The sequence below is a fragment of the Salvelinus namaycush genome, chromosome 13, assembly GCF_016432855.1.
Source record: "Salvelinus namaycush isolate Seneca chromosome 13, SaNama_1.0, whole genome shotgun sequence".
Classification (NCBI taxonomy): Eukaryota; Metazoa; Chordata; class Actinopteri; order Salmoniformes; family Salmonidae; genus Salvelinus; species Salvelinus namaycush.
Window position 1 is genome coordinate 44,640,643 of NC_052319.1, and position 26,910 is coordinate 44,667,552.

Consider the following 26,910-nt stretch of genomic DNA (forward strand, 5'->3'; position numbering starts at 1 on the left):
GATCGTTAGTGATGTGGACCCAACTTGAAGCTCTCGACTCGCTCCACTGCAGCTCCGTTGATGTGAATGGGCGCGTGCTCCTGTAGTTTCCTGTTGTCCAAGATCAGCTTCTTTGTCTTGCTGACGTTGAGTGAGAGGTTGTTTTTCTGGTACCACACTGGCAGGTCTCTGACCTCCTCCCTATAGGCTATCTCATCGTAGTCTGTGATCAGGCCTACCACCGTCGTGTCGTCTGCAAACTTAATGATGGTGTTGGAGTCGTGCGCGGTCACGCAGTCTTGGGTGAACAGGGAGTACAGGAGGGGACTGAGCACGCACCCCTGAGCACGCACCCCTCTTGCCCCCTTGTTGAGGGTCAGTGTGGCAGAAGTGATGTTGCTTAACCTCACCACCTGGGGGGCTGCCCGTCAGGAAGTATAGGAGCATACCTCTGCTCTCTGCTGCCTAGGGGTCTGATGACTGAGCCACTGACGCCCCGAGAACAGATAAGACCTGTGTGTGTGTGTGTGTGTGTGTGTGTGTGTGTGTGTGTGTGTGTGTGTGTGTGTGTGTGTGTGTGTGTGTGTGTGTGTGTGTGTGTGTGTGTGTGTGTGTGTGTGTGTGTGTGTGTGTGTGTGTAATCAGTATGAGCTGTTTCTTAGTTATGCAGGAGGGAGTATTCTAGGATGTTCTTAGGCCTGTGTGTCCGTGGCGATGGGAGCCTGGAATGTGACCTCACATCACTAAGCAACAACTGTAAACGAGTGTGCCCATATATCATATCTGTCTCTCTCTCTCTCTCTCTCTCTCTCTCTCTCTCTCTCTCTCTCTCTCTCTCTCTCTCTCTCTCTCTGTCTCTCTCTCTCTCTGTGTGTAAGTGCAATCTTCGTGAAAAATGTGTGTGTTTAATCAAGTAACACTCCCAGATTTTACCCTGGCAGGCAGCAGCCCCATCATTCCTCTGTCTCGCTGAAGGGTATAAAACACAAGAGGACCAGCCAGAACACGGCTTTAACACGGCTCCGTACAGCTTCACTGTGGACCTACAACTCCTCCCACGGGCCACAATACTCGCTACCTTCATCTTTCATTTGGGAACATTCTGGAACAAGAGTGTATGGTAGCAGGACAATGAGGATGTGTTGGTAAGTGTGTGTGTGTGTGTGTGTGTGTGTGTGTGTGTGTGTGTGTGTGTGTGTGTGTGTGTGTGTGTGTGTGTGTGTGTGTGTGTGTGTGTGTGTGTGTGTGTGTGTGTGTGTGTGTGTGTGTGTGTGTGTGTGTGTGTGTGACCCATATCTTTACTGCCATGTAAATCTTTACTGCCGAACATGTATGTCTTTACTGCTATGTATATCTTTACTGCCATAGCTCTGCTGTTAAACCTCTTAGTGCTGCTTCTAACTTTCCGTTGAAGAGCTGATGGCTGAGTTGGGACTGCGTGTGTTATTGATGTTCTCAGTGAGATGTCAGCTCTTCACCTGATATCCCCCCTGGGCCTTCACTGTGTGTTATTGATGTTCTCAGTGAGATGTCAGCTCTTCACCTGATATCCCACCTGGGCCTTCACTGTGTGTTATTGATGTTCTCAGTGAGATGTCAGCTCTTCACCTGATATCCCCCCTGGGCCTTCACTGTGTGTTATTGATGTTCTCAGTGAGATGTCAGCTCTTCACCTGATATCCCACCTGGGCCTTCACTGTGTGTTATTGATGTTCTCAGTGAGATGTCAGCTCTTCACCTGATATCCCCCCTGGGCCTTCACTGTGTGTTATTGATGTTCTCAGTGAGATGTCAGCTCTTCACCTGATATCCCCCCTGGGCCTTCACTGTGTGTTATTGATGTTCTCAGTGAGATGTCAGCTCTTCACCTGATATCCCCCCTGGGCCTTCACTGTGTGTTATTGATGTTCTCAGTGAGATGTCAGCTCTTCACCTGATATCCCCCCTGGGCCTTCACTGTGTGTTATTGATGTTCTCAGTGAGATGTCAGCTCTTCACCTGATATCCCCCCTGGGCCTTCACTGTGTGTTATTGATGTTCTCAGTGAGATGTCAGCTCTTCACCTGATATCCCCCCTGGGCCTTCACTGTGTGTTATTGATGTTCTCAGTGAGATGTCAGCTCTTCACCTGATATCCCCCCTGGGCCTTCACTGTGTGTTATTGATGTTCTCAGTGAGATGTCACCTCTTCACCTGACATCCCACCTGGGCCTTCACTGTGTGTTATTGATGTTCTCAGTGAGATGTCAGCTCTTCACCTGATATCCCCCCTGGGCCTTCACTGTGTGTTATTGATGTTCTCAGTGAGATGTCACCTCTTCACCTGACATCCCACCTGGGCCTTCACTGTGTGTTATTGATGTTCTCAGTGAGATGTCAGCTCTTCACCTGATATCCCCCCTGGGCCTTCACTGTGTGTTATTGATGTTCTCAGTGAGATGTCACCTCTTCACCTGACATCCACCTGGGCCTTCACTGTGTGTTGTTGTTGTTATTGTTGTTCTCAGTGAGATGTCACCTCTTCACCTGACATCCACCTGGGCCTTCACTGTGTGTGTCATTTGGACAACAGCTATAGGTGACCAGACTCCAGTCTTCATCACTCTAAACACACCGACAGCCAGGGAGACCAACACACCCACAACCATCCACCCTAGCACAGACAGCGTTCCAACAGACATTAGCGGTCCAGACGGACATATCTCCAACAGCGCTCCTACAGACATTAGCGGTCCAGACGGACATGTCTCCAGCAGCATTCCAACAGACATTAGCGGTCCAGACGGACATGTCTCCAACAGCGCTCCAACAGACAGGTGAGTAGCTCTAACATCCACTGCTTTAGTCTAGGTCTGATAGATATGAATGGCTGAATCCAGTTTAGAACTGGAGTGATGTTTTAAAAAAAAAAATACAAATATTGAAACTTTATTTAACAAGGCAAGTCAGTTGAGAACAAATTCTTATTTACAATTACGGGCCTACCACCCCGGCCAAACCCGGACGACGCCGGGCCAATTGTGCGCCTCCCTATGGGACTCCCGATCACGGCCGGTTGTGATACAGCCCGGGGATCAAACTAGGGTCTGTAGTGACGCCTCTAGCACTACGATGCAATGCTTTAGACCGCTGTGCCACTCGGGAGGCCTAAATGTGACACCCCAGAGAGGCTGTAGTCATACGTCTGACGGATAGGAATGGAGTTCAGGCTGAATCTAGTTTACAACTGGAGTGATAGCCCAGAGAGGCTGTAGTCATAGGTCTGACGGATAGGAATGGAGTTCAGGCTGAATCTAGTTTACAACTGGAGTGATAGCCCAGAGAGGCTGTAGTCATAGGTCTGACGGATAGGAATGGAGTTCAGGCTGAATCTAGTTTACAACTAGAGTGATAGCCCAGAGAGGCTGTAGTCATAGGTCTGACGGATAGGAATGGAGTTCAGGCTGAATCTAGTTTACAACTGGAGTGATAGCCCAGAGAGCTGTAGTCATAGGTCTGACGGATAGGAATGGAGTTCAGGCTGAATCTAGTTTACAACTAGAGTGATAGCCCAGAGAGGCTGTAGTCATAGGTCTGACGGATAGGAATGGAGTTCAGGCTGAATCTAGTTTACAACTGGAGTGATAGCCCAGAGAGCTGTAGTCATAGGTCTGACGGATAGGAATGGAGTTCAGGCTGAATCTAGTTTACAACTGGAGTGATAGCCCAGAGAGGCTGTAGTCATAGGTCTGACGGATAGGAATGGAGTTCAGGCTGAATCTAGTTTACAACTGGAGTGATAGCCCAGAGAGGCTGTGCATTGTTCTTACCATTATCTTCAATACAGAGTAAATATATATTATGTTTGCTGTGCTTACAGATATGAGAGGTTGGGGAGCTCCACACAGAGAGTTCTAGAAACAGTGACCGTGACGACCATTGCAGGGACCATCAAGACCACCGCTGCCGTGACAACAGTAGTAACCAGTGCAACAGTCGCTCCTCAAGCCTCAAGCACCCAGCCGCACATCCCTCACACAGTCATATCACCGGTGGCGACAAACCCCACGGCAACAACCTCAGCACCATCTCGCGCCCCCAAAAAACCACCCTGCTGTCCTCAACCCACTCGCATGCCCACCCTTCCCCCTCATCAGTTCATAGGTGACGAGGGCGACTATGACGATGAGTCTGAAGAAGAGGAGGAAGGAACGGAGGAGGAGGAGGAAGGAGGCAAACTCATAAAGGAGAATCTGTGTGACTTTGACCCCTGCTTGCACCTGCAGAGACCCTGTCCAGAGGTCAGGGAGGCCAAGGGGCAGAGCTGCCGCTGCCCGGGCCTGACTCCAACCTCTGTGACCCCTGACCCTGTGGTGGCGCTGGAGGTGTGGGGAGTATGGCCTGAGGCTGTGAGGGTGCGTTGGTGCGCCCCCTACTCGGCTGTGAGTAAGTTTGGTGTGTGGGCGCTGAGAGAGAACGACAGTGTGTTCAGTAACGGCAGCGTGAGCGCCTGGTCACGCCAGGCCAGTGTGTTCGGGCTAAAAGCGGGACGGAGATATAGAGTGTGTGTAAGCGCACTGAATGGAGCTGGAACGTCACACACCCGCTGTGTGCCTGTGTCCACCCCAGTAGGTGTAGAGGCGGTTGTGTTGTACGTGCTGACGGGACTGTGTGCAGCCCTGGGGATGACGGTTGTTGTGCTGAGTGTGTTTCTTCACAGGATCTGGAAAATGCAAAACACACACTCTCTGTTTGACCCGCGGGCACACACACTCTACAACCCACGTCTCGACACCAAAGTCTCACCACCCACGTCTCACCACCCACGCCTCACCAGCCTGGTTTCAATCACTAACCCGGCCTACACACACACCGACGAACACACTGTGTCTCCCTCTGCACGATACACGCAGACAGACCAGCTGTCCACTAACGTACGCAATGAATAACAACACCTGTAACCACCCATACCACCCTTAGCCATATACCTACCACCCTTACCCACATGCATACCACCCTTACCCACATGCCTACCACCCTTACCCACATGCCTACCACCCTTACCCACATACCTACCACCCTTACCCACATGCCTACCACCCTTACCCACATACCTACCACCCTTACCCACATACCTACCACCCTTACCCACATGCCTACCACCCTTACCCACATGCCTACCACCCTTACCCACATGCCTACCACCCTCACCCACATGCCTACCACCCTTAAAACCACATGCCTACCACCCTTAAACACATGCCTACCACCCTTACCCACATACCTACCACCCTTACCCACATGCCTACCACCCTTACCCACATGCCTACCACCCTTAACCACATGCCTACCACCCTTAACCACATGCCTACCACCCTTACCCACATGCCTACCACCCTTACCCACATGCCTACCACCCTTACCCACATACCTACCACCCTTACCCACATATCTACCACCCTTACCCACATACCTACCACCCTTACCCACATATCTACCACCCTTACCCACATACCTACCACCCTTACCCACATATCTACCACCCTTAAACACATGCCTACCACCCTTACCCACATACCTACCACCCTTAACCACATGCCTACCACCCTTAACCACATGCCTACCACCCTTACCCACATACCTACCACCCTTACCCACATACCTACCACCCTTACCCACATATCTACCACCCTTACCCACATACCTACCACCCTTACCCACATATCTACCACCCTTACCCACATACCTACCACCCTTACCCACATATCTACCACCCTTAAACACATGCCTACCACCCTTACCCACATACCTACCACCCTTACCCACATGCCTACCACCCTTACCCACATGCCTACCACCCTTAACCACATGCATACCACCCTTACCCACATGCCTACCACCCTTACCCACATGCCTACCACCCTTACCCACATACCTACCACCCTTACCCACATGCCTACCACCCTTACCCACATACCTACCACCCTTACCCACATACCTACCACCCTTACCCACATGCCTACCACCCTTACCCACATGCCTACCACCCTTAACCACATGCCTACCACCCTTAACCACATGCCTACCACCCTTACCCACATACCTACCACCCTTACCCACATGCCTACCACCCTTACCCACATACCTACCACCCTTACCCACATATCTACCACCCTTAACCACATACCTACCACCCTTACCCACATATCTACCACCCTTACCCACATACCTACCACCCTTACCCACATATCTACCACCCTTACCCACATATCTACCACCCTTACCCACATGCCTACCACCCTTACCCACATGCCTACGACCCTTACCCACATACCTATCACCCTTACCCACATACCTACCACCCTTACCCACATATCTACCACCCTTACCCACATACCTACCACCCTACAGCAGATTGCACATATCAGCACCATTTTATACATCTTACCACCCAGTACTCAACTCAAAACTTCGATTTTAACAAATAAAGTCAAATCATTTTGTTTTGAACATGTAATTTTCCAATAAATTGTAATAAAAGTAGATTTTCATACTTGTATTGTTTAATGTTGTAGAACCCTGCAGAGAAAGGACAAGGAGGCTATATTTGCATATCACATTTATTTCCTTAACAGTATGTACGGTGGCCAGATGAGGGCAGTATAACTACAGTATAACAATGTGGGAACTAGACTGGGTTTGGGTATGAGAATTTTATATTTGATTTTTATTTCACCTTTATTTAACCAGGTAGGCTCGTTGAGAACGAGTTCTCATTTACAACTTGCTACCTGGCCAAGAATAAAGCAAAGCAGTGTGACACACACTACAACAGAGTTACACATGGAATAAACAAAACATACAGTCAATAATACAGTAGAAAACAAAAAAGTCAGTTCCTGCAACACTCAATTTCCATCAGTCTACCTGTACAAGCATACACGGTCATACAGGCTACTCAGGGCTTTGGTGAGTTTGAGTTTAATACAGGGGGGGGGGGGGGGGTGAGATTGCCTTGGCTAAGGCCTCGGTATCTCAGCAGGGTTTGGCAATGTGTGCCTTCTCCCCTCTCCGGGACACGGTAGTCTGATCTGTCTGGAGAGGAGAGACACGGTAGTCTGATCTGTCTGGAGAGGAGAGACACGGTAGTCTGATCAGTCTGGAGAGGAGAGACACGGTAGTCTGATAGATCTGGAGAGGAGAGACACGGTAGTCTGATCAGTCTGGAGAGGAGAGACACGGTAGTCTGATAGATCTGAGTCTGAAGCGGAGAGGCTCTAGTGATGTTTAATGTAGTTCATCAGGGTTCTAGTGATGTGGTATGTTTAAAATAGAGATATCTTTTTTTTTCATGGGCTGTGTCTCAATTTACAGGCCCGTTTGTTAGACCAGGAGACATTCCAAAAATCAGTCTTCTCACGAAATGTCAATAGCATCCGAACGGTATAGCCAACAAAATAAATAATATGACCACTCTATGGAAAGAGGTGGTGTATACTGTATATACAGTACCAGTCAAAAGTTTGGACACACCTACTCATTCAAGGTTTTTTCTTTATTTGTACGATTCTCTACATTGTAGAATAATAGTGAAGACATCAAAACTATGAAATAACACATATGGAATCATGTAGTAACCAAAAAAGTGTTAAACAAATCAAAATATATTTTATATTTGAGATTCTTCAAAGTAGCCACCCTTTGCCTTGATGATAGCTTTAAACACTCTTGGCATTCTCTCAACCAGCTTCTTGAGGTAGTCAACTGGAATGCATTTCAATTAACAGGTGTGCCTTGTTAAAAGCTCATTTATTTTCTTCTTAATGCATTTGAGCCAATAATTTGTGATGTGAACAAGTTAGGGGTGGTATACAGAAGAACATATTATGGAACATTTCAAGAACTTTGACAGTTTCTTCAAGTGCAGTCGTAAAAACCATCAAGCACTATGATGAAACTGGCTCTCATGAGGACCGCCACAGGAAAGGAAGACCCAGAGTTACCTCTGCTGCAGAGGTTAAATTCATTAGAGTTAACTGCATCTCAGATTACAGCCCAAAAAAAATGCTTCACAGAGTTCAACTAACAGACACATCTCAAAATCAACTGTTCAGAGGAGACTACGTGAATCAGGCCTTTGTGGTCGAATTGCTGCAAAGAAACCACTACTAAAGGACACCAATAAGAAGAAGAGATGAGGAGGTGAGCAAATCCAAAAGGCTGTGACGTATCGATGGGACCGTGTCCCTTTACACTTCCAGGACTACACCTTCATAATCAAAAATTCATACGTGCCTGACAGAAAAAATGCCTGACAGAAATTCAACGCCAGGTGCAAACATCCAATCAATACATTCAAGAAATATGTGCCTTTCAAATAGGTTTGTTGAAATATATAAAATCTCAGTAGAGGCTGCTGGGGGGAGGACGGCTCATAATAATGTCTGGAACGGCACAACTGGAATGGCATCAAACACATAGAAACACATAGAAACCTTGTGTTTTATATCATTCCACATCTATTCCGCTCCAGCCATTAACACGAGCTCCAATTAAGATTCCACCAACCTCCTGTGATGAATGACTATTATATACAGTTGAAGTCGGAAGTTTACATACACCTTAGCCAAATATATCTAAACTCAGTTTTTCACAATTCCTGACATTTAATCCTAGTAAATAATTCCCTGTCTTAGGTCAGTTAGGATCACCACTTTATTTTAATAATGTGAAATATCAGAATAATGGTAATAATTCATCACATTCCCAGTGGGTCAGAAGTTTACATACACTCAATTAGTATTTGGTATTATTGCCTTTAAATTATTCAACTTGGGTCAAACGTTTTGGGTAGCCTTCCACAAGCTTCCCACAATAAGTTGGGTGAATTTTGGCCCATTCCTCCTGACAGAGCTGGTGTAACTGAGTCATGTTTGTAGGCCTCCTTGCTTGCAAATGCATTTTCAGTTCTGCCCACAAATTTTCAATGGGATTGAGGTCAGGGCTTTATGATGGCCACTCCAATACCTTGACTTTGTTGTCCTTATTAAAACTTATTGAGGGCAGGGGGCAGCATTTTCACTTTCGGGAAAAATAGCATGCCAAAATCAACTGCTTGCTACTCATCCCCAGAATATAAGATATGCATATTATTAGTAGATTTGGATAGAAAACACTCTGAAGTTTCTAAAACTGTTTGAATCATGTCTGTGAGAATAACAGAACTTATGTAGCAGGCAAAACCCTGAGGACAAACCATTCAGAATTTGTATTTTTTTGATCTAACTGTCTTTTCAATGTTTTTTTTTAGAGACACCAGATTTCTAATGGACTTGTTTGCAGTTCCTACCGCTTCCACTGGATGTCACCAGTCCTTGGAAATCGGTTGAGGTTATTCCTTTGTGTAGTGAAGAAGTAGGGCTATCGTAAATGAGGGTCACATGAAGTAAATTTTTGGAGAGTCACGTTATGAAAAAAGTTGCGTCAGTTTGTTTTCTTTTTGTATTGAACACAGATCATCCCGTCTTCAAATTGATCGATGATTAACGTTTAAAAATACCTTGAAATGTTTTGGTAAAGTTTAAATGTAACTTTTGATATATTTTGTAGTGACTTGGCGAAAGTTGGAAGCTGTGTTTTTCTGGATGAAACGGTCCAAATAAATTGACATTTTGGATATATATCGACGGAATTAATCGAACAAAAGGACCATTTGTGATGTTTATGGGACATATTGGAGTGCCAACAAAAGAATTTCGTCAAAGGTAAGGCATGATTTATATTTTATTTCTGCATTTTGTGTCGTGCTTGCAGTGTTGAAATATGCTACTCTGTTTGTTTACTGATGTGCTATCATCAGATAATAGCATCTTATGCTTTCGCCGAAAAGCTTTTTTGAAATCTGACATGTTGGCTGGATTCACAACGAGTGTAGCTTAAATTTGGTATCTTACACGTGTGATTTAATGAAAGTTTGATTTTTATATCATGGTATTAGAATATGGCGCGCTGTATTTTCCCTGGCTAATGGCCAGGTGGGACGGGACGTTTGCGTCCCACCTGCCCCAGAGAAGTTAAGCCATTTTGTCACAACTTTGGAAGAATGCATTGGGTCATTGTCCATTTGGAAGACCCATTTGCGACCAAGCTTTTAACTTCCTGACTGATGTCTTGAGATGTTGCTTCAATATATCCACATAATTTTCCTTTCTCATGATGTCATCTATTTTGTGAAGTGCACCGGACCCTCCTGCAGCAAAGCACCCACACAACATGATGCTGCCACCCACGTGCTTCACGGTTGGGATGGTGTTCTTCGGCTTGCAAGCATCCCCCTTTTAATTAACTCCAAACATAACGATGGTCATTATGGCCAAGCAGTTCTATTTTTGTTTTATCAGACCAGAGGACATTTCTCCAAAAAGTATGATCTTTGTCCCCATGTGCAGTAGCAAAACGTAGTCTGGCTTTTTTATGGCGGTTTTGGAGCAGTGGCTTCTTCCTTGCTGAGCGGCCTTTCGGGTTATTTCGAAATAGGACTTGTTTTACTGTGGATATAGATACTTTTGTACCTGTTTCCTCCTAGCATCTTCACAAAGTCCTTTGCTGTTGTTTTGGGATTGATTTGCACTTTTCGCACCAAAGTACGTTCATCTCTAGGAGACAGAATGCGTCTCCATCCTGAGCGGTATGACGGCTGCGTGGTCCGATGGTGTTTATACTTGCATACTATTGTTTGTACAGATGAACGTGGTACCTTCAGGCGTTTGGAAATTGCTCCCAAGGATGAACCAGACTTGTGGAGATCTCCAATTTTTTTTCTGAGGTCTTGGCTGATTTCTTTAGATTTTCCCATAATGTCAAGCAAAGAGACACTGAGTTTGAAGGTAAGCCTTGAAATACATCCACAGGTACACCTCCAATTGACTCAAATTATGTCAATTAATTATGAAGCTTGACATCATTTTCTGGAATTTTCCAAGCTGTTTAAAGGCACAGTCAACTTAGTGTATGTAAACTTATGTAAACTTGTGATACAGTGAATTATAAGTGAAATAATCTGTCTGTAAACAATTTTTGGAAAAATTACTTGTGTCACGCACAAAGTAGATGTCCTAACAGACTTGCCAAAACTATAGTTTGTTAACAAGAAATTTGTGGAGTGGTTGAAAAACAAGTTTTAATGACTCCAACCGAAGTGTATGTAAACTTCAACTGTACTACTGTTGTAACTCATTTTCAGCCTTTAAGTATTAAAGCGATGATAGAATAGTGGTAGCCTATCGAAAGCTTGGAACTAAAAGGTTCTATCAGAATTCTTGTCAAAATGTTCTATTCAATGTGCTCTATCTATATAGTACTCTAAACACCCCAATTAATGTGGTTAAGTTCAAAAGAACACGATGTAACAATTGCTGACACCATTCAAACCAATCAGGGTTCGGGAACTTGTTGTCATCGCGGTACATTGGTCAGCACTTTGCAGTCCTGTCAAGGTTGAGGTACAGTTGTATTCTTTTTTGCAGTCCTCTTCTACATTAGCCACTGCCCTACTTTCTCTACACACATCCCATTCTCTCCTTCCCTTGATCCTTGTCTGTCATCCTCCCTCCTCTCTACTGCTCCACATCTTATTTCTCCTTTGTTCCTCTTCCCCTCCTAGTCTTTAGTCCTGCTTCCCCTCCTGGTCTTTAGTCCTGCTTCCCCTCCTGATCTTTAGTCCTGCTTCCCCTCCTAGTCTTTAGTCCTGCTTCCCCTCCTGGTCTTTAGTCCTGCTTCCCCTCCTAGTCTTTAGTCCCGCTTCCCCTCCTGGTCTTTAGTCCTGCTTCCCCTCCTGGTCTTTAATTCTGCTTCCCCTCCTGGTCTTTAGTCCTGTTTACCCTCCTGGTCTTTAGTCCTGCTTCCCCTCCTGGTCTTTAGTCCTGCTTCACCTCCTGGTCTTTAGTCCTGCTTCCCCTCCTGGTCTTTAGTCCTGCTTCCCCTCCTGGTCTTTAGTCCTGCTTCCCCTCCTGGTCTCTAGTCCTGCTTCCCCTCCTGGTCTTTAGTCCTGCTTCCCCTCCTGGTCTTTAGTCCTGCTTCTCCTCCTGGTCTTTAGTCCTGCTTCCCCTCCTGGCCTTTAGTCCTGCTTCCCCTCCTGGCCTTTAGTCCCGCTTCCCCTCCTGGTCTTTAGTCCTGCTTCCCCTCCTGGTCTTTAGTTCTGCTTCCCCTCCTGGTCTTTAGTTCTGCTTCCCCTCCTGGTCTTTAGTTCTGCTTCCCCTCCTGGTCTTTAGTTCTGCTTCCCGTCCTGGTCTTTAGTCCTGCTTCCCCTCCTGGTCTTTAGTCCTCTACATGTCCTTCTGTCCTCATCTCCCTTATTTTCATCTACATGTCTTCCTGTCCTCTCTCTTATTGTCCTCTACATGTCTTCATGTCCTCTCTCTTATTGTCCTCTACATGTCTTCATGTCCTCTCTCTTATTGTCCTCTACATGTCTTCATGTCCTCTCTCTTATTGTCCTCTACATGTCTTCATGTCCTCTCTCTTATTGTCCTCTACATGTCTTCATGTCCTCTCTCTTATTGTTCTCTACATGTCTTCCTGTCCTCTCCCTTATTGTCCTCTACATGTCTTCCTGTCCTCTCCCTTATTGTTCTCTACATGTCTTCCTGTCCTCTCCCTTATTGTCCTCTACATGTCTTCCTGTCCTCACCTCTCTTATTGTTCTCTACATGTCTTCCTGTCCTCACCTCTCTTATTGTCCTCTACATGTCTTCCTGTCCTCTCCCTTATTGTCCTCTACATGTCTTCATGTCCTCTCCCTTATTGTCCTCTACATGTCTTCCTGTCCTCATCTCTCTTATTGTTCTCTACATGTCTTCCTGTCCTCACCTCTCTTATTGTCCTCTACATGTCTTCCTGTCCTCTCCCTTATTGTCCTCTACATGTCTTCATGTCCTCTCCCTTATTGTCCTCTACATGTCTTCCTGTCCTCATCTCTCTTATTGTTCTCTACATGTCTTCCTGTCCTCACCTCTCTTATTGTCCTCTACATGTCTTCCTGTCCTCTCCCTTATTGTCCTCTACATGTCTTCATGTCCTCTCCCTTATTGTCCTCTACATGTCTTCCTGTCCTCTCCCTTATTGTCCTCTACATGTCTTCCTGTCCTCATCTCTCTTATTGTTCTCTACATGTCTTCCTGTCCTCTCCCTTATTGTCCTCTACATGTCTTCCTGTCCTCATCTCTCTTATTGTCCTCTACATGTCTTCCTGTCCTCACCTCTCTTATTGTTCTCTACATGTCTTCCTGTCCTCTCCCTTATTGTCCTCTACATGTCTTCCTGTCCTCTCTCTTATTGTCCTCTACATGTCTTCCTGTCCTCTCCCTTATTGTCCTCTACATGTCTTCCTGTCCTCTCTCTTATTGTCCTCTACATGTCTTCCTGTCCTCCTCTCCCTTATTGTTCTCTACATGTCTTCCTGTCCTCATCTCCCTTATTGTTCTCTACATGTCTTCCTGTCCTCTCCCTTATTGTCCTCTACATGTCTTCCTGTCCTCTCCCTTATTGTTCTCTACATGTCTTCCTGTCCTCCTCTCCCTTATTGTCCTCTACATGTCTTCCTGTCCTCTCTCTTATTGTCCTCTACATGTCTTCCTGTCCTCTCCCTTATTGTCCTCTACATGTCTTCCTGTCCTCCTCTCCCTTATTGTTCTCTACATGTCTTCCTGTCCTCATCTCCCTTATTGTTCTCTACATGTCTTCCTGTCCTCTCCCTTATTGTCCTCTACATGTCTTCCTGTCCTCCTCTCCCTTATTGTCCTCTACATGTCTTCCTGTCCTCCTCTCCCTTATTGTTCTCTACATGTCTTCCTGTCCTCATCTCCCTTATTGTTCTCTACATGTCTTCCTGTCCTCTCCCTTATTGTCCTCTACATGTCTTCCTGTCCTCATCTCCCTTATTGTTCTCTACATGTCTTCCTGTCCTCTCCCTTATTGTTCTCTACATGTCTTCCTGTCCTCTCTCTTATTGTTCTCTACATGTCTTCCTGTCCTCTCCCTTATTGTCCTCTACATGTCTTCCTGTCCTCATCTCCCTTATTGTCCTCTACATGTCTTCCTGTCCTCTCTCTTATTGTCCTCTACATGTCTTCCTGTCCTCATCTCCCTTATTGTCCTCTACATGTCTTCCTGTCCTCCTCTCTCTTATTGTCCTCTACATGTCTTCCTGTCCTCTCCCTTATTGTCCTCTACATGTCTTCCTGTCCTCCTCTCTCTTATTGTTCTCTACATGTCTTCCTGTCCTCTCTCTTATTGTCCTCTACATGTCTTCCTGTCCTCTCCCTTATTGTCCTCTACATGTCTTCCTGTCCTCCTCTCCCTTATTGTCCTCTACATGTCTTCCTGTCCTCTCCCTTATTGTTCTCTACATGTCTTCCTGTCCTCTCCCTTATTGTCCTCTACATGTCTTCCTGTCCTCTCCCTTATTGTCCTCTACATGTCTTCCTGTCCTCCTCTCCCTTATTGTCCTCTACATGTCTTCCTGTCCTCTCCCTTATTGTTCTCTACATGTCTTCCTGTCCTCTCCCTTATTGTCCTCTACATGTCTTCCTGTCCTCATCTCCCTTATTGTCCTCTACATGTCTTCCTGTCCTCCTCTCCCTTATTGTTCTCTACATGTCTTCCTGTCCTCTCCCTTATTGTCCTCTACATGTCTTCCTGTCCTCTCCCTTATTGTCCTCTACATGTCTTCATGTCCTCTCTCTTATTGTCCTCTACATGTCTTCATGTCCTCTCTCTTATTGTCCTCTACATGTCTTCCTGTCCTCTCCCTTATTGTTCTCTACATGTCTTCCTGTCCTCTCCCTTATTGTCCTCTACATGTCTTCCTGTCCTCATCTCCCTTATTGTCCTCTACATGTCTTCCTGTCCTCCTCTCCCTTATTGTTCTCTACATGTCTTCCTGTCCTCTCCCTTATTGTCCTCTACATGTCTTCCTGTCCTCTCTCTTATTGTCCTCTACATGTCTTCCTGTCCTCTCTCTTATTGTCCTCTACATGTCTTCATGTCCTCTCTCTTATTGTCCTCTACATGTCTTCATGTCCTCTCTCTTATTGTCCTCTACATGTCTTCATGTCCTCTCTCTTATTGTTCTCTACATGTCTTCCTGTCCTCTCTCTTATTGTCCTCTACATGTCTTCATGTCCTCTCTCTTATTGTCCTCTACATGTCTTCATGTCCTCTCCCTTATTGTTCTCTACATGTCTTCATGTCCTCTCTCTTATTGTTCTCTACATGTCTTCCTGTCCTCTCTCTTATTGTCCTCTACATGTCTTCCTGTCCTCTCTCTTATTGTCCTCTACATGTCTTCATGTCCTCTCTCTTATTGTCCTCTACATGTCTTCATGTCCTCTCTCTTATTGTCCTCTACATGTCTTCATGTCCTCTCCCTTATTGTTCTCTACATGTCTTCCTGTCCTCTCCCTTATTGTCCTCTACATGTCTTCCTGTCCTCACCTCTCTTATTGTTCTCTACATGTCTTCCTGTCCTCTCCCTTATTGTCCTCTACATGTCTTCCTGTCCTCATCTCTCTTATTGTTCTCTACATGTCTTCCTGTCCTCTCCCTTATTGTCCTCTACATGTCTTCCTGTCCTCATCTCTCTTATTGTCCTCTACATGTCTTCCTGTCCTCACCTCTCTTATTGTTCTCTACATGTCTTCCTGTCCTCTCCCTTATTGTCCTCTACATGTCTTCCTGTCCTCTCTCTTATTGTCCTCTACATGTCTTCCTGTCCTCTCCCTTATTGTCCTCTACATGTCTTCCTGTCCTCTCTCTTATTGTCCTCTACATGTCTTCCTGTCCTCCTCTCCCTTATTGTTCTCTACATGTCTTCCTGTCCTCATCTCTCTTATTGTTCTCTACATGTCTTCCTGTCCTCTCCCTTATTGTCCTCTACATGTCTTCCTGTCCTCTCCCTTATTGTTCTCTACATGTCTTCCTGTCCTCCTCTCCCTTATTGTCCTCTACATGTCTTCCTGTCCTCTCTCTTATTGTCCTCTACATGTCTTCCTGTCCTCTCCCTTATTGTCCTCTACATGTCTTCCTGTCCTCCTCTCCCTTATTGTTCTCTACATGTCTTCCTGTCCTCATCTCCCTTATTGTTCTCTACATGTCTTCCTGTCCTCTCCCTTATTGTCCTCTACATGTCTTCCTGTCCTCCTCTCCCTTATTGTTCTCTACATGTCTTCCTGTCCTCATCTCCCTTATTGTTCTCTACATGTCTTCCTGTCCTCATCTCCCTTATTGTTCTCTACATGTCTTCCTGTCCTCTCCCTTATTGTCCTCTACATGTCTTCCTGTCCTCATCTCCCTTATTGTTCTCTACATGTCTTCCTGTCCTCTCTCTTATTGTTCTCTACATGTCTTCCTGTCCTCTCCCTTATTGTCCTCTACATGTCTTCCTGTCCTCATCTCCCTTATTGTCCTCTACATGTCTCCCTGTCCTCTCTCTTATTGTCCTCTACATGTCTTCCTGTCCTCTCCCTTATTGTCCTCTACATGTCTTCCTGTCCTCCTCTCTCTTATTGTTCTCTACATGTCTTCCTGTCCTCTCCCTTATTGTCCTCTACATGTCTTCCTGTCCTCCTCTCTCTTATTGTTCTCTACATGTCTTCCTGTCCTCTCCCTTATTGTCCTCTACATGTCTTCCTGTCCTCATCTCTCTTATTGTCCTCTACATGTCTTCCTGTCCTCTCCCTTATTGTCCTCTACATGTCTTCCTGTCCTCCTCTCCCTTATTGTCCTCTACATGTCTTCCTGTCCTCTCCCTTATTGTTCTCTACATGTCTTCCTGTCCTCTCCCTTATTGTCCTCTACATGTCTTCCTGTCCTCTCCCTTATTGTCCTCTACATGTCTTCCTGTCCTCCTCTCCCTTATTGTCCTCTACATGTCTTCCTGTCCTCTCCCTTATTGTTCTCTACATGTCTTCCTGTCCTCTCCCTTATTGTCCTCTACATGTCTTCCTGTCCTCATCTCCCTTATTGTCCTCTACATGTCTTCCTGTCCTCCTCTCCCTTATTGTTCTCTACATGTCTTCCTGTCCTCTCCCTTATTGTCCTCTACATGTCTTCCTGTCCTCTCCCTTATTGTTCTCTACATGTCTTCCTGTCCTCTCCCTTATTGTTCTCTACATGTCTTCCTGTCCTCTCTCTTATTGTTCTCTACATGTCTTCCTGTCCTCCTCTCTCTTATTGTCCTCTACATGTCTTCCTGTCCTCTCCCTTATTGTCCTCTACATGTCTTCCTGTCCTCTCCCTTATTGTTCTCTACATGTCTTCCTGTCCTCATCTCCCTTATTGTCCTCTACATGTCTTCCTGTCCTCATCTCCCTTATTGTTCTCTACATGTCTTCCTGTCCTCACCTCTCTTATTGTTCTCTACATGTCTTCCTGTCCTCTCCCTTATTGTTCTCTACATGTCTTCCTGTCCTCTCCCTTATTGTCCTCTACATGTCTTCCTGTCCTCCTCTCTCTTATTGTCCTCTACATGTCTTCCTGTCCTCATCTCCCTTATTGTTCTCTACATGTCTTCCTGTCACCTCTCTTATTGTCCTCTACATGTCTTCCTGTCCTCCTCTCCCTTATTGTCCTCTACATGTCTTCCTGTCCTCCTCTCCCTTATTGTTCTCTACATGTCTTCCTGTCCTCTCTCTTATTGTTCTCTACATGTCTTCCTGTCCTCCTCTCTCTTATTGTCCTCTACATGTCTTCCTGTCCTCCTCTCTCTTATTGTCCTCTACATGTCTTCCTGTCCTCCTCTCTCTTATTGTCCTCTACATGTCTTCCTGTCCTCCTCTCTCAGTCTCTTTTGTTTCTCCCCCCTCTACTCATTTTTCCTCTCCATATCCTTCATCCTTTCCCTCTCTCTCATCATCTATTTCAGTCCCCTTCGCCTGCTCCTCTCCCTCCACCTCTCCTCGCTCCCCCTCAACTTCCATCCCCACCCCGTCCCTTCTCTCCACCTCCCCTCCCTCTTCCCCTCCCTCCTCAAACGGGTTGTCCTCCCAGCCCTCTGTTTCTAGCTCCAATTGCTCCACCCTGGCCAGGATCTTGCGGTTGCTGGACTCCAGCTCTGCCATTAGACGGGCCAGCTTGGTCTGCAGGGTGTTCAGGTTACCCTCCAGTCTCTCCACCTTGACCTCCACCTTCTCCTCGTCCTGCTCCTCCTCGCCTTCCGCGGCCTCCACCAACATGCCCATCTTAGTGAGGATTTGACGGCCCTTCTCCTCCAGGTGTCTCTTGGCAGCTGGGAACTCAGACAGCACGTCTGTCAGGTCCTCCTTGGAAAGGCTGAACAGGTCTGAGTGGCCGATGCTGCGGATGTTGGCCGTCCGACGGTTGCCTGATTTGTTTCCTGCCAGAGGATGAGGAATGTTGTATTTGTGTGAGGCATTTTGACATTTCATTTGCTTGACTTCTGCTCTACAGTCTATACTGTGAGTCCATTGAGGCATTGTGTTGGAGTGTTAGGGATATGATTGTACATTGAGACATTATGTTGGAATGTTAGGGATATGATTGTCCATTGAGACATTGTGTTGGGTTATTAGGGACATGATTGTCCATTGAGACATTGTGTTGGGTTTTTAGGGACATGATTGTCCATTGAGACATTGTGTTGGGTTTTTAGGGAATGATTGTCCATTGAGACATTGTGTTGGAATGTTAGGGACATGATTGTCAATTGATACATTATGTTGGAATGTTAGGGACATGATTGTCCGCTGAAACATTATGTTGGAATGTTAGAATGCTGGAATGTTGGAATGTTAGAATGATGGAATGCTGGAATATTAGATTGTTGGAATGTTAGATTGTTGGAATGTTAGGGATATGATTGTCCATTGAGACATTATGTTGGAATGTTAGAATGCTGGAATGTTGGAATGTCAGAATGTTAGATTGTTGGAATGTTAGAATAATGGAATGTTGGAATGTTAGAATTCTGGAATGTTAGAATGCTGGAATGTTGGAATGTTAGATTGTTTGAATGTTGGAATGTTAGAATGTTGGAATGTTAGGGACATGATTGTCCATTGAGACATACTGTTGGAATGTTAGGGACATGATTGTCCACTGAAACATTATGTTGGAATGTTAGAATGCTGGAATGTTGGAATGTTAGAATGATGGAATGTTAGAATGATGGAATGTTGGAATGTTAGATTGTTGGAATGTTAGAATGTTGGAATGTTAGATTGTTGGAATGTTAGGGATATGATTGTCCACTGAAACATTATGTTGGAATGTTAGAATGTTGGAATGTTAGATTGTTGGAATGTTAGATTGTTGGAATGTTAGGGACATGATTGTCCATTGAGACATACTGTTGGAATGTTAGGGACATGATTGTCCACTGAAACATTATGTTGGAATGTTAGAATGCTGGAATGTTGGAATGTTGGAATGTTGGAATGTTGGAATGCTGGAATGTTAGAATGTTGGAATGTTGGAATGTTAGGGATATGATTGTCCACTGAAACATTATGTTGGAATGTTAGAATGTTGGAATGTTAGATTGTTGGAATGTTAGGGACATGATTGTCCATTGAGACATTATGTTGGAATGTTAGAATGTTGGAATGTTGGAATGTTGGAATGCTGGAATGTTGGAATGTTGGAATGATGGAATGTTGGAATGTTGGAATGTTGGAATGTTAGGGACATGCTATAAATTGTGCTGTATTACTCTCTTTCTCACCTTTGATGTTCAGGATGCTAATTTCCCCGAAGAAATTGCCGTCACTCAACACAGCGAACTGTGTGACGCCATCGTCTGCCACCACAGCCAGTTTCCCATCCTTAATGATGTACATCTCATGTCCCACGTCCCCCTTTCTGCACACATACTCCCCAGGACTATACACCTACAGGCAAGAGGACATGTCTGAGAAGGCATGGCTACAGTCGCACAAAAACAAAAAGTCATGTTTAACTGAAATATTGTTCTCTAGCACTAGTCAAGTTAGCAGTCATATACATGTCAAACTCCATTGACTATGCAGACATAACAAGAATTACACCCGGCTTTAAAGGGACAATCTGCAGTTAGAAAAAGAACAAAGCTGATACCCCACCACTAATTTTGTAAACAGCTAAGGGATGGGGCTGGAGAAATGACTGGCCATCCATGATATCAAAGTGATACTTTTAACCATGATTAAATAGGCAGCGGGTAGGCTAGTGGTTAAGAGTGTTGGGCCAGTAACTGAAAAGTAGCTGGTTTGAATCTCTGAGCTGACTAGGTGAAATCTGTCGACGTGCCCTTGAGCAAGGCACTTAACCCTAATCGCTCTGTATAAGAGCGTCAGCTAAATGTGTTTGTTTACATTTAATTTGTTTACAAACAAAGGAGTTAAAGAACATTTTGGGTTCTGACGGAGTAAGTTTTATTCTACAAGAATCAATGGGTGTATATATTTTTTACATTTATAAGTCCAAAAAAATGGATGTAGCAACTGCAGATTGTCCATTTAACCCTTGACCTCTGACCTGCGGGATGAGTTTGAGCACCAGCTCCTCCAGCAGACTGGTCTCACAGTTCTGGAAGATGGTGACCTTGGAGAGCGTTGGCAGATGTACGCTCACAGCGATCTCCGTCTGCAGCTGGACAGGAAGCTGCTGCAGGATCTCGTTCTCCCTCGTGATCTTACGGTTGATGTACAGGTGCTGGTACCAGTCGTTGACACGGTTACGCAACTCCTTGCTGATGTACCTGTTGCGCAGGTAACCTTTGACCTGGAATGAAATAAAGTAGGATTAGCCCGGCATGTCACAAATCCCAAGATCCTTCAGAAAGTATATTGCCACGGGCAGAGAATACAAGGTAAACTCTTTTAGGTGAAAAGGCAACAGAACTATCAATCAAATGTATTTTATAAAGCCCTTTTTACATCAGTAGTTGTCACAAAGTGCTTTACAGATACCCAGCCTAAGATCCCAAAGAGCAAGCAATGTAGAGGCAGATGCACAGTGGCTAGGAGACACTAAGGCTGCCTGACGCCCCCCCCCGACCCCACCCCGACCCCCCCCTGACCTCCCCCTGACCTCCCCCGACCCTGACTATAAAATAGAGGAGAAAACAGTGTTCTGGACCCTCCCCCTCACCAGCTCGTGGTTGGGGAAGAAGACGTTGTCTCGGTCCCTGAGGTTGGTGATGACGTTCCCCACGTTCCCCACGACGGAGGCAAACACCAGCACGGCGATCAGCAGGTCAGCGATCATAAACAGGTACTCCTCCTCACGGTCGGGCAGTGGCGTGTCGCCCACCGTGGTGAAGATCTGCGCAGAGAACCAGAAGCAGTAGATGTACTGGTGCCTCGCGGGGGCGAACACAGGGTCGGAGATGTTTGGGTAAACCCAACGGTCCACCCCGAAGCCGATGTAACTGGACAGGGCGAAGTAGATGCAGGCGTTCCAGTGGATGAGCACGAAGATGTAGAGCATAAGCTTGGAGATGCGGAAGGTGTTGGGGTAGGAGGTGCGGGTCTCCATGCGGTCCATGGCTTCGTTAAGCCGGGAGATACGGAGGAAGCGGTTGACCCTCACCAGCGGCTGGTGAATGCCGAAGTACAGATATAGGAGGTCGGTGGGCAGTAGGGAGGCTAGGTCCAACAGGAAACGTGAGGAGAAGAGGTAACGCTTCTTCAGACGGTCCCTGTCCTGCACCAGGATGCCCTGTTCCAGGAAACCTGCAGGGGGGCAACACAGCACAGATACAGTCTGGGTCAGAGTGAAGTTCATATCACCAGAGAAATAGAAATACAGTATTTCATAACTTTAACTGAGCCTTGGAGTCATCACGAAAGAAAAGGAAGTCATTAACTCTCTCTCCGTCCTCTTACAGAATGCAGTCATGGGCTCTCCACATGGGCTCTCCACATGGGCTTTTCGAATGCTTTTAAGAGCATTAAAGAGCAACTGCCTTTAAAAAGCAACCGATTCCTTTGAGAACGGCCTATGTGGCGTCGATATGAGTCAGCTACTATTATTCCAGACGTATGAAAGCATAGTTATATTATCACAGCAATTTGAAATATCTGAATAGGAAACGTTATACAATCGTAAGACAAGTCACACAGGATCTAAATACAAAATCTGTGACAGTGCAAAGTCATTATTAAGATGAATCAAGGAGCAAATGTCTGTCTGCTCCCCAGATAAATTGGGGCTCCCGAGTGGCGCAGCGGTCTAAGGAACTGCATCTCAGTGCAAGAGGCATCAGTCCCTGGTTTGAATCCAGGCTGCATCACATCCAGCCGTGATTGGGAGTTCCATAGGGCGACGCACAACTGGCCCAGCGTCATCCGGGTTTGTCCTGGGTAAGCCGTCATTGTAAATAAGAATTTGTTCTTAACTGATTTGTCTAGTTACATAAATAAAATTCTGTGCTGTGATCCACTTTTGGAATTCTACTTTGACACAACGAATAAACAAAACTTGATCTTTAACCAAAACCGAGAAGAAAACAAAGCCGGTGTAAATAGGATAATTTGGGTCATAATGTCTCGTCTAAAACAGAGTTTGGAACATCCGTGTGTCACAACAGGTAAATGAAGGTTGGGTTTTGATTTGACGATGTTCATTTGCCCACTAACACGGTGTGATCAGCTGCGGTGATTGCTCCTTATCCAATAGCATTAGACAGTGAAACAGACCTGTCCAGCAGACCGACTTTGTTTACATAAAAAAACACTTTGCAAATACTGCACCAAACACCTTAGATGTAAAATTGCGCAACAAAACATTCACAGCAAAAACAGATTTCTTGTGTTATCTTCTTATGGCTGCAGCCCGACGTCGGTACACTTATGACAACAGCCAGCTCAAAGTGCAGGGCGCGAAATTCAAAAGATATTTTTTTTAAATATTTAACTTTCACACATTAACAAGTCCAATACAGCATATGAAAGGTACACATCTTGTGAATCAAGCCAACATGTCCGATTTTTAAAATGTTTTACAGGGAAGACACAATATGTAAATCTATTAGCTAACCACGTTAGCAAAAGACACCACTTTTTTTACTCCATCAGTTTTTTACTCCATCAGTAGCTATCACAAATTCGACCAAATAAAGATATAAATAGCCACTAACCAAGAAACAACTTCATCAGATGACAGTCTGATAACATATTTATTGTATAGCATATGTTTTGTTAGAAAAATGTGCATATTTCAGGTATAAATCATAGTTTACATTGCAGCTACAGTCAGAAATTGCACCGAAAGCAGACAGAAAAATTACAGACACCAACGCCAAATAACTAAATACTCATCATAAAACATTTCTGAAAAATACATAGTGTACAGCAATTGAAAGACAGGCATCTTGTGATTCCAGACAATATTTCCGATTTATCAAGTGTTTTACAGCGAAAACACAATATAGCGTTATATTAGCTTAGCACAATAGCAAACATAACAACAGCATTGATTCAAGGCAAAAATAGCGATAACGTATAAACCACCAAAATATATTAATTGTTTCACTAACCTTCTCAGAATTCTTCAGATGACAGTCCTGTAACATCATATTACACAATACATATAGAGTTTGTTCGAAAATGTGCATATTTAGCGGCACAAATCGTGCTTATACAATGAGAATAGTGTCCATAACGTCAAGCAATCTGTCCGGCGCCATCTTGTAAAGGCACCTATTCTTATCGAAAACTATTCATAAACTTGACTAAAAAAATACAGGTTGGACAGCAATTAAAAGACAAATTAGTTCTTAATGCAATCGCTGAATTACATTTTTAAAATTAACGTTACTGCGCAATACAGGCTGCGATAAAGCAAGGCTACACTGCAAGTAATGGCGGCTTATGCATTTTACTTTTTCCAACAGAACAATGAATTATCAGCATAAATAGTTCTTACTTTTCGATGAACTCCCATCAGAATCTTGGGAAAGGTGTCCTTTGTCCAAAAGAATCGTTGCTAGGTTGGAGAACGTCGTCTTCAACGTTGCAATTAGCAGTAAACAATAGCCATGTGGGCCAGAGATACCCAACTTCCTACAACGTCACGAAAATAAATACCCGAAAATCGCAATATACTGACATAAACTGATATAATTCGGTTTAAAATAACAACATTACGATGTCTTCAACACCTATATCGAATAAAAACAGAGCCGGATATATCTAGGAGCTAAAACGGGAGCTTCTAAAATGACATGCAAAGACCCTCCCTGCGTCAGAGCGAAGAGTGGAAAGATGGGACACTTCGGTTCCAAGCAATTTATAACCTTTGGGAACTACGTAGAAACTCAATTTCAAGTCTCCCTATTCGCTGACACCCAGGGGAAGGCGTATGCAGTGCATCTCAACCAATAGAGGACAGGCAAATTAATACACAGGTCTCAGAACAGCCAGCAAAATTCTGCATTCTGACATACACATAGGAAAATTGCTCTAAGTCCAGTTCTGTTTCACCCACAGATATAATTCAAACGGTTTTAGAAACTAGAGAGTGTTTTCTATCCAATAGTAATAATAATATGCATATTGTACGAGCAAGAATTGAGTACGAGGCCTTTTTGAAATGGGCACCTTTTATCTGGCTACTCAATACTGCCCCTGCAGCCCAAACAGGTTAACTTAGATTCATTCTGGAGATTTTGAGCAAGTGATATTGGCTCCGTGTCTAATGAGGGACAATCGTCATTAACCAAATGCGGAATCGAAAACACACGTGACAATTGGCGTGTTCAGTGGCTCTTTAAAATACCACTGTGGATCGTGATCTAATAAGTACAATAATGACAAAAGATGATCTCTAACCCACCACTGGCAGACCACACACAGTTCCTATATGTAAAAAAAAAAGACATCTTTACCAGTGCGAAATTTGATGATGGTATCAGCCACGTACAGGAGATCGGAGCAATAGTCCAGCGTGAGCCACAGTGTCAGGAATGCATCCTCTATGTCCTTAAAGCATGTCCTAGAAAATGAGGTCAAATTCCATTTTCAAATATCTACAAATTTACATTTTCAATCGGTTTACATGTTTCAGGTTTCTGTGAGGGTCTATTTATTATTCAGATGGGTTTTTTGACCATCGGCACCTGTAGAAATTATACTACAATGCTTAAAATGTATATTGAGCAAGGGGAAATTAAATATTATTATTATTATTATTATTATTATACATTTGAGACACCCACCTACAGATGATGAGGATCCAGTTGTAGAAGATGGGAAAAATCATGACCTGGAGCCATCCATAATAAAACTCCTCTGATGGGTCAACCACCCACTCCGTCCATCTGATCAGGAGATGGACAGAGAGAAACATCTTGGATGATTCACATTCAGATCAGATTTATTAGCATGAATGGCAAAGCCACTGTTGCTAAAGCGAAGTGAGACAATGACATCAACAATAACCATAAAGGTTAAAAACTGAGTAAAGGTGATTAGATTAAGGAGTAACATTCAACAACATCAATCTAGAGCTGGGAAAGCATCTACACTGTTATAACTTGTTAAATAATCAATTGTGTCTATGCTATCATGTATCCGTCATATTTTGCCCAAGTCTCTTACTTCACTTTGGGTTTTGCCAGAAGCTTCTTCTCATCTTTCCCCTCCTCTTTCTTCTCCTCTACTTCACCGTCCTCCTTCTGCATCCGATGCCACCTGAACACCCTAGCCCATCGGTTCATTCTGCCCTTATCTAATCCGTCAGGGGTTTTGCCTCAGTCATAGGTCCTCTCTGGTGTTCCCTTCACCTTCACCCTGATGGTCAAGCAGAGGTACCTGGTAGTAATAAGGGAGTAGAAGTGAAAGCTGCCCACACAACTCTGTTGTCTGGTGTTAGAGCAGCATTGCTGTGTTAACATGACAACAAGCCAAGCCTACCTGAGTAGCGGCACACCTGTTGATCATGCTGAACTGTCTCCGCGGAGGGGAGCAGGTGAATCTCTAACCAGGCAGGCAGGTAGATCCCTTCAGGGACCTAATTTGTTCATGAACCAACTCGCGCTGTCCTGCAGCAACAAATCCCAAAGGGTTGAGATGGTGTCGACTTCTCAGTCCATTTGATAAGGATAGGCTATAAAACCAACAATGTCATCTTAGCCTATGGTTTTATTAAATTGAGCTCTAATATTTTCTATAGTCCTCCTCTGTTTTACCCTCACTCACCCCACATTTTATGTATTTTGTGGGGGTCCAAGATTCCTTGGAGGATGTACATCTTAGCACCTACTCTTGTAATTAAATCAGAGGACCACCACGGATTATCTTTCAGGCTACCATGGATTTTGCCTGAAATCCAATATGGCGTCATAAATCCAATATGGCTCCCATAATACCATTTGATGGAGGTTGATGACATGTAAATATACATTTTGTATGAAGTGGCACTGCCATGCCTCTGTTGTGTTTGAATACCTGAAGCCAAATAGATTTTCACTTTCACAGCATATCAACAATGGGTAATTCTGTGAAATGTAACAGGGCTTTTTACGACACAAGCGCACAGTTGCGTAACCAAGTTACAGGGAAGCAACCTGTGATACAACAGTCAGCCTCTCTAGTAGCGTTTGCAAACACAGTGCCTTCAGAAAGTATTCACACTCCTTAAACTTTTCCACATTGTGTTGTGTTACAGCCTGAATTTACTGGCCTTCATACTACCCCATAATGTGAAAGTGGAATCATGTTTTTTATTTTTTTATTACAAATTCATTAAAAATGAAAAGACTTGAGTCAATAAGTATTCAATCCTTTCATTTTTTTTAAACTAGGCAAGTCAGTTAAGAACAAATTCTTATTTACAATGACAACCTAGGAACAGTGGGTTAACTGCCTTGTTGAGGGGCAAAACAACAGATTTTTACCTCGTCAGCTCAGGGACTTGATCTAGCAACCTTTCGGTTATTGGCCCAACTCTCTAACC

The 26,910-nt window shown here is 44.6% G+C and overlaps 2 protein-coding genes across 2 annotated transcripts; one reads left to right on the plus strand and one right to left on the minus strand.

Moving 5' to 3' along the window:
• Positions 1 to 1,000: 1,000 nt before the first annotated feature.
• LOC120058547 (leucine-rich repeat neuronal protein 4-like) lies at positions 1,001 to 6,503 on the plus strand. The gene is made up of 3 exons (XM_039007329.1): positions 1,001 to 1,124; positions 2,487 to 2,795; positions 3,839 to 6,503. Exons 1-3 carry the CDS (start codon positions 1,111 to 1,113, stop codon positions 4,905 to 4,907), a joined length of 1,392 nt encoding a protein of 463 aa, XP_038863257.1. The 5' UTR covers positions 1,001 to 1,110; the 3' UTR covers positions 4,908 to 6,503.
• Positions 6,504 to 17,822: 11,319 nt separating this feature from the next.
• On the minus strand, positions 17,823 to 25,260 carry cnga4 (cyclic nucleotide gated channel subunit alpha 4). The gene is made up of 6 exons (XM_039006617.1): positions 25,172 to 25,260; positions 24,842 to 24,948; positions 21,103 to 21,686; positions 20,488 to 20,733; positions 19,697 to 19,862; positions 17,823 to 18,349 (listed from the first exon to the last, which is right to left on the minus strand). Exons 1-6 carry the CDS (start codon positions 25,213 to 25,215, stop codon positions 17,823 to 17,825), a joined length of 1,674 nt encoding a protein of 557 aa, XP_038862545.1. The 5' UTR covers positions 25,216 to 25,260.
• Positions 25,261 to 26,910: the final 1,650 nt, after the last annotated feature.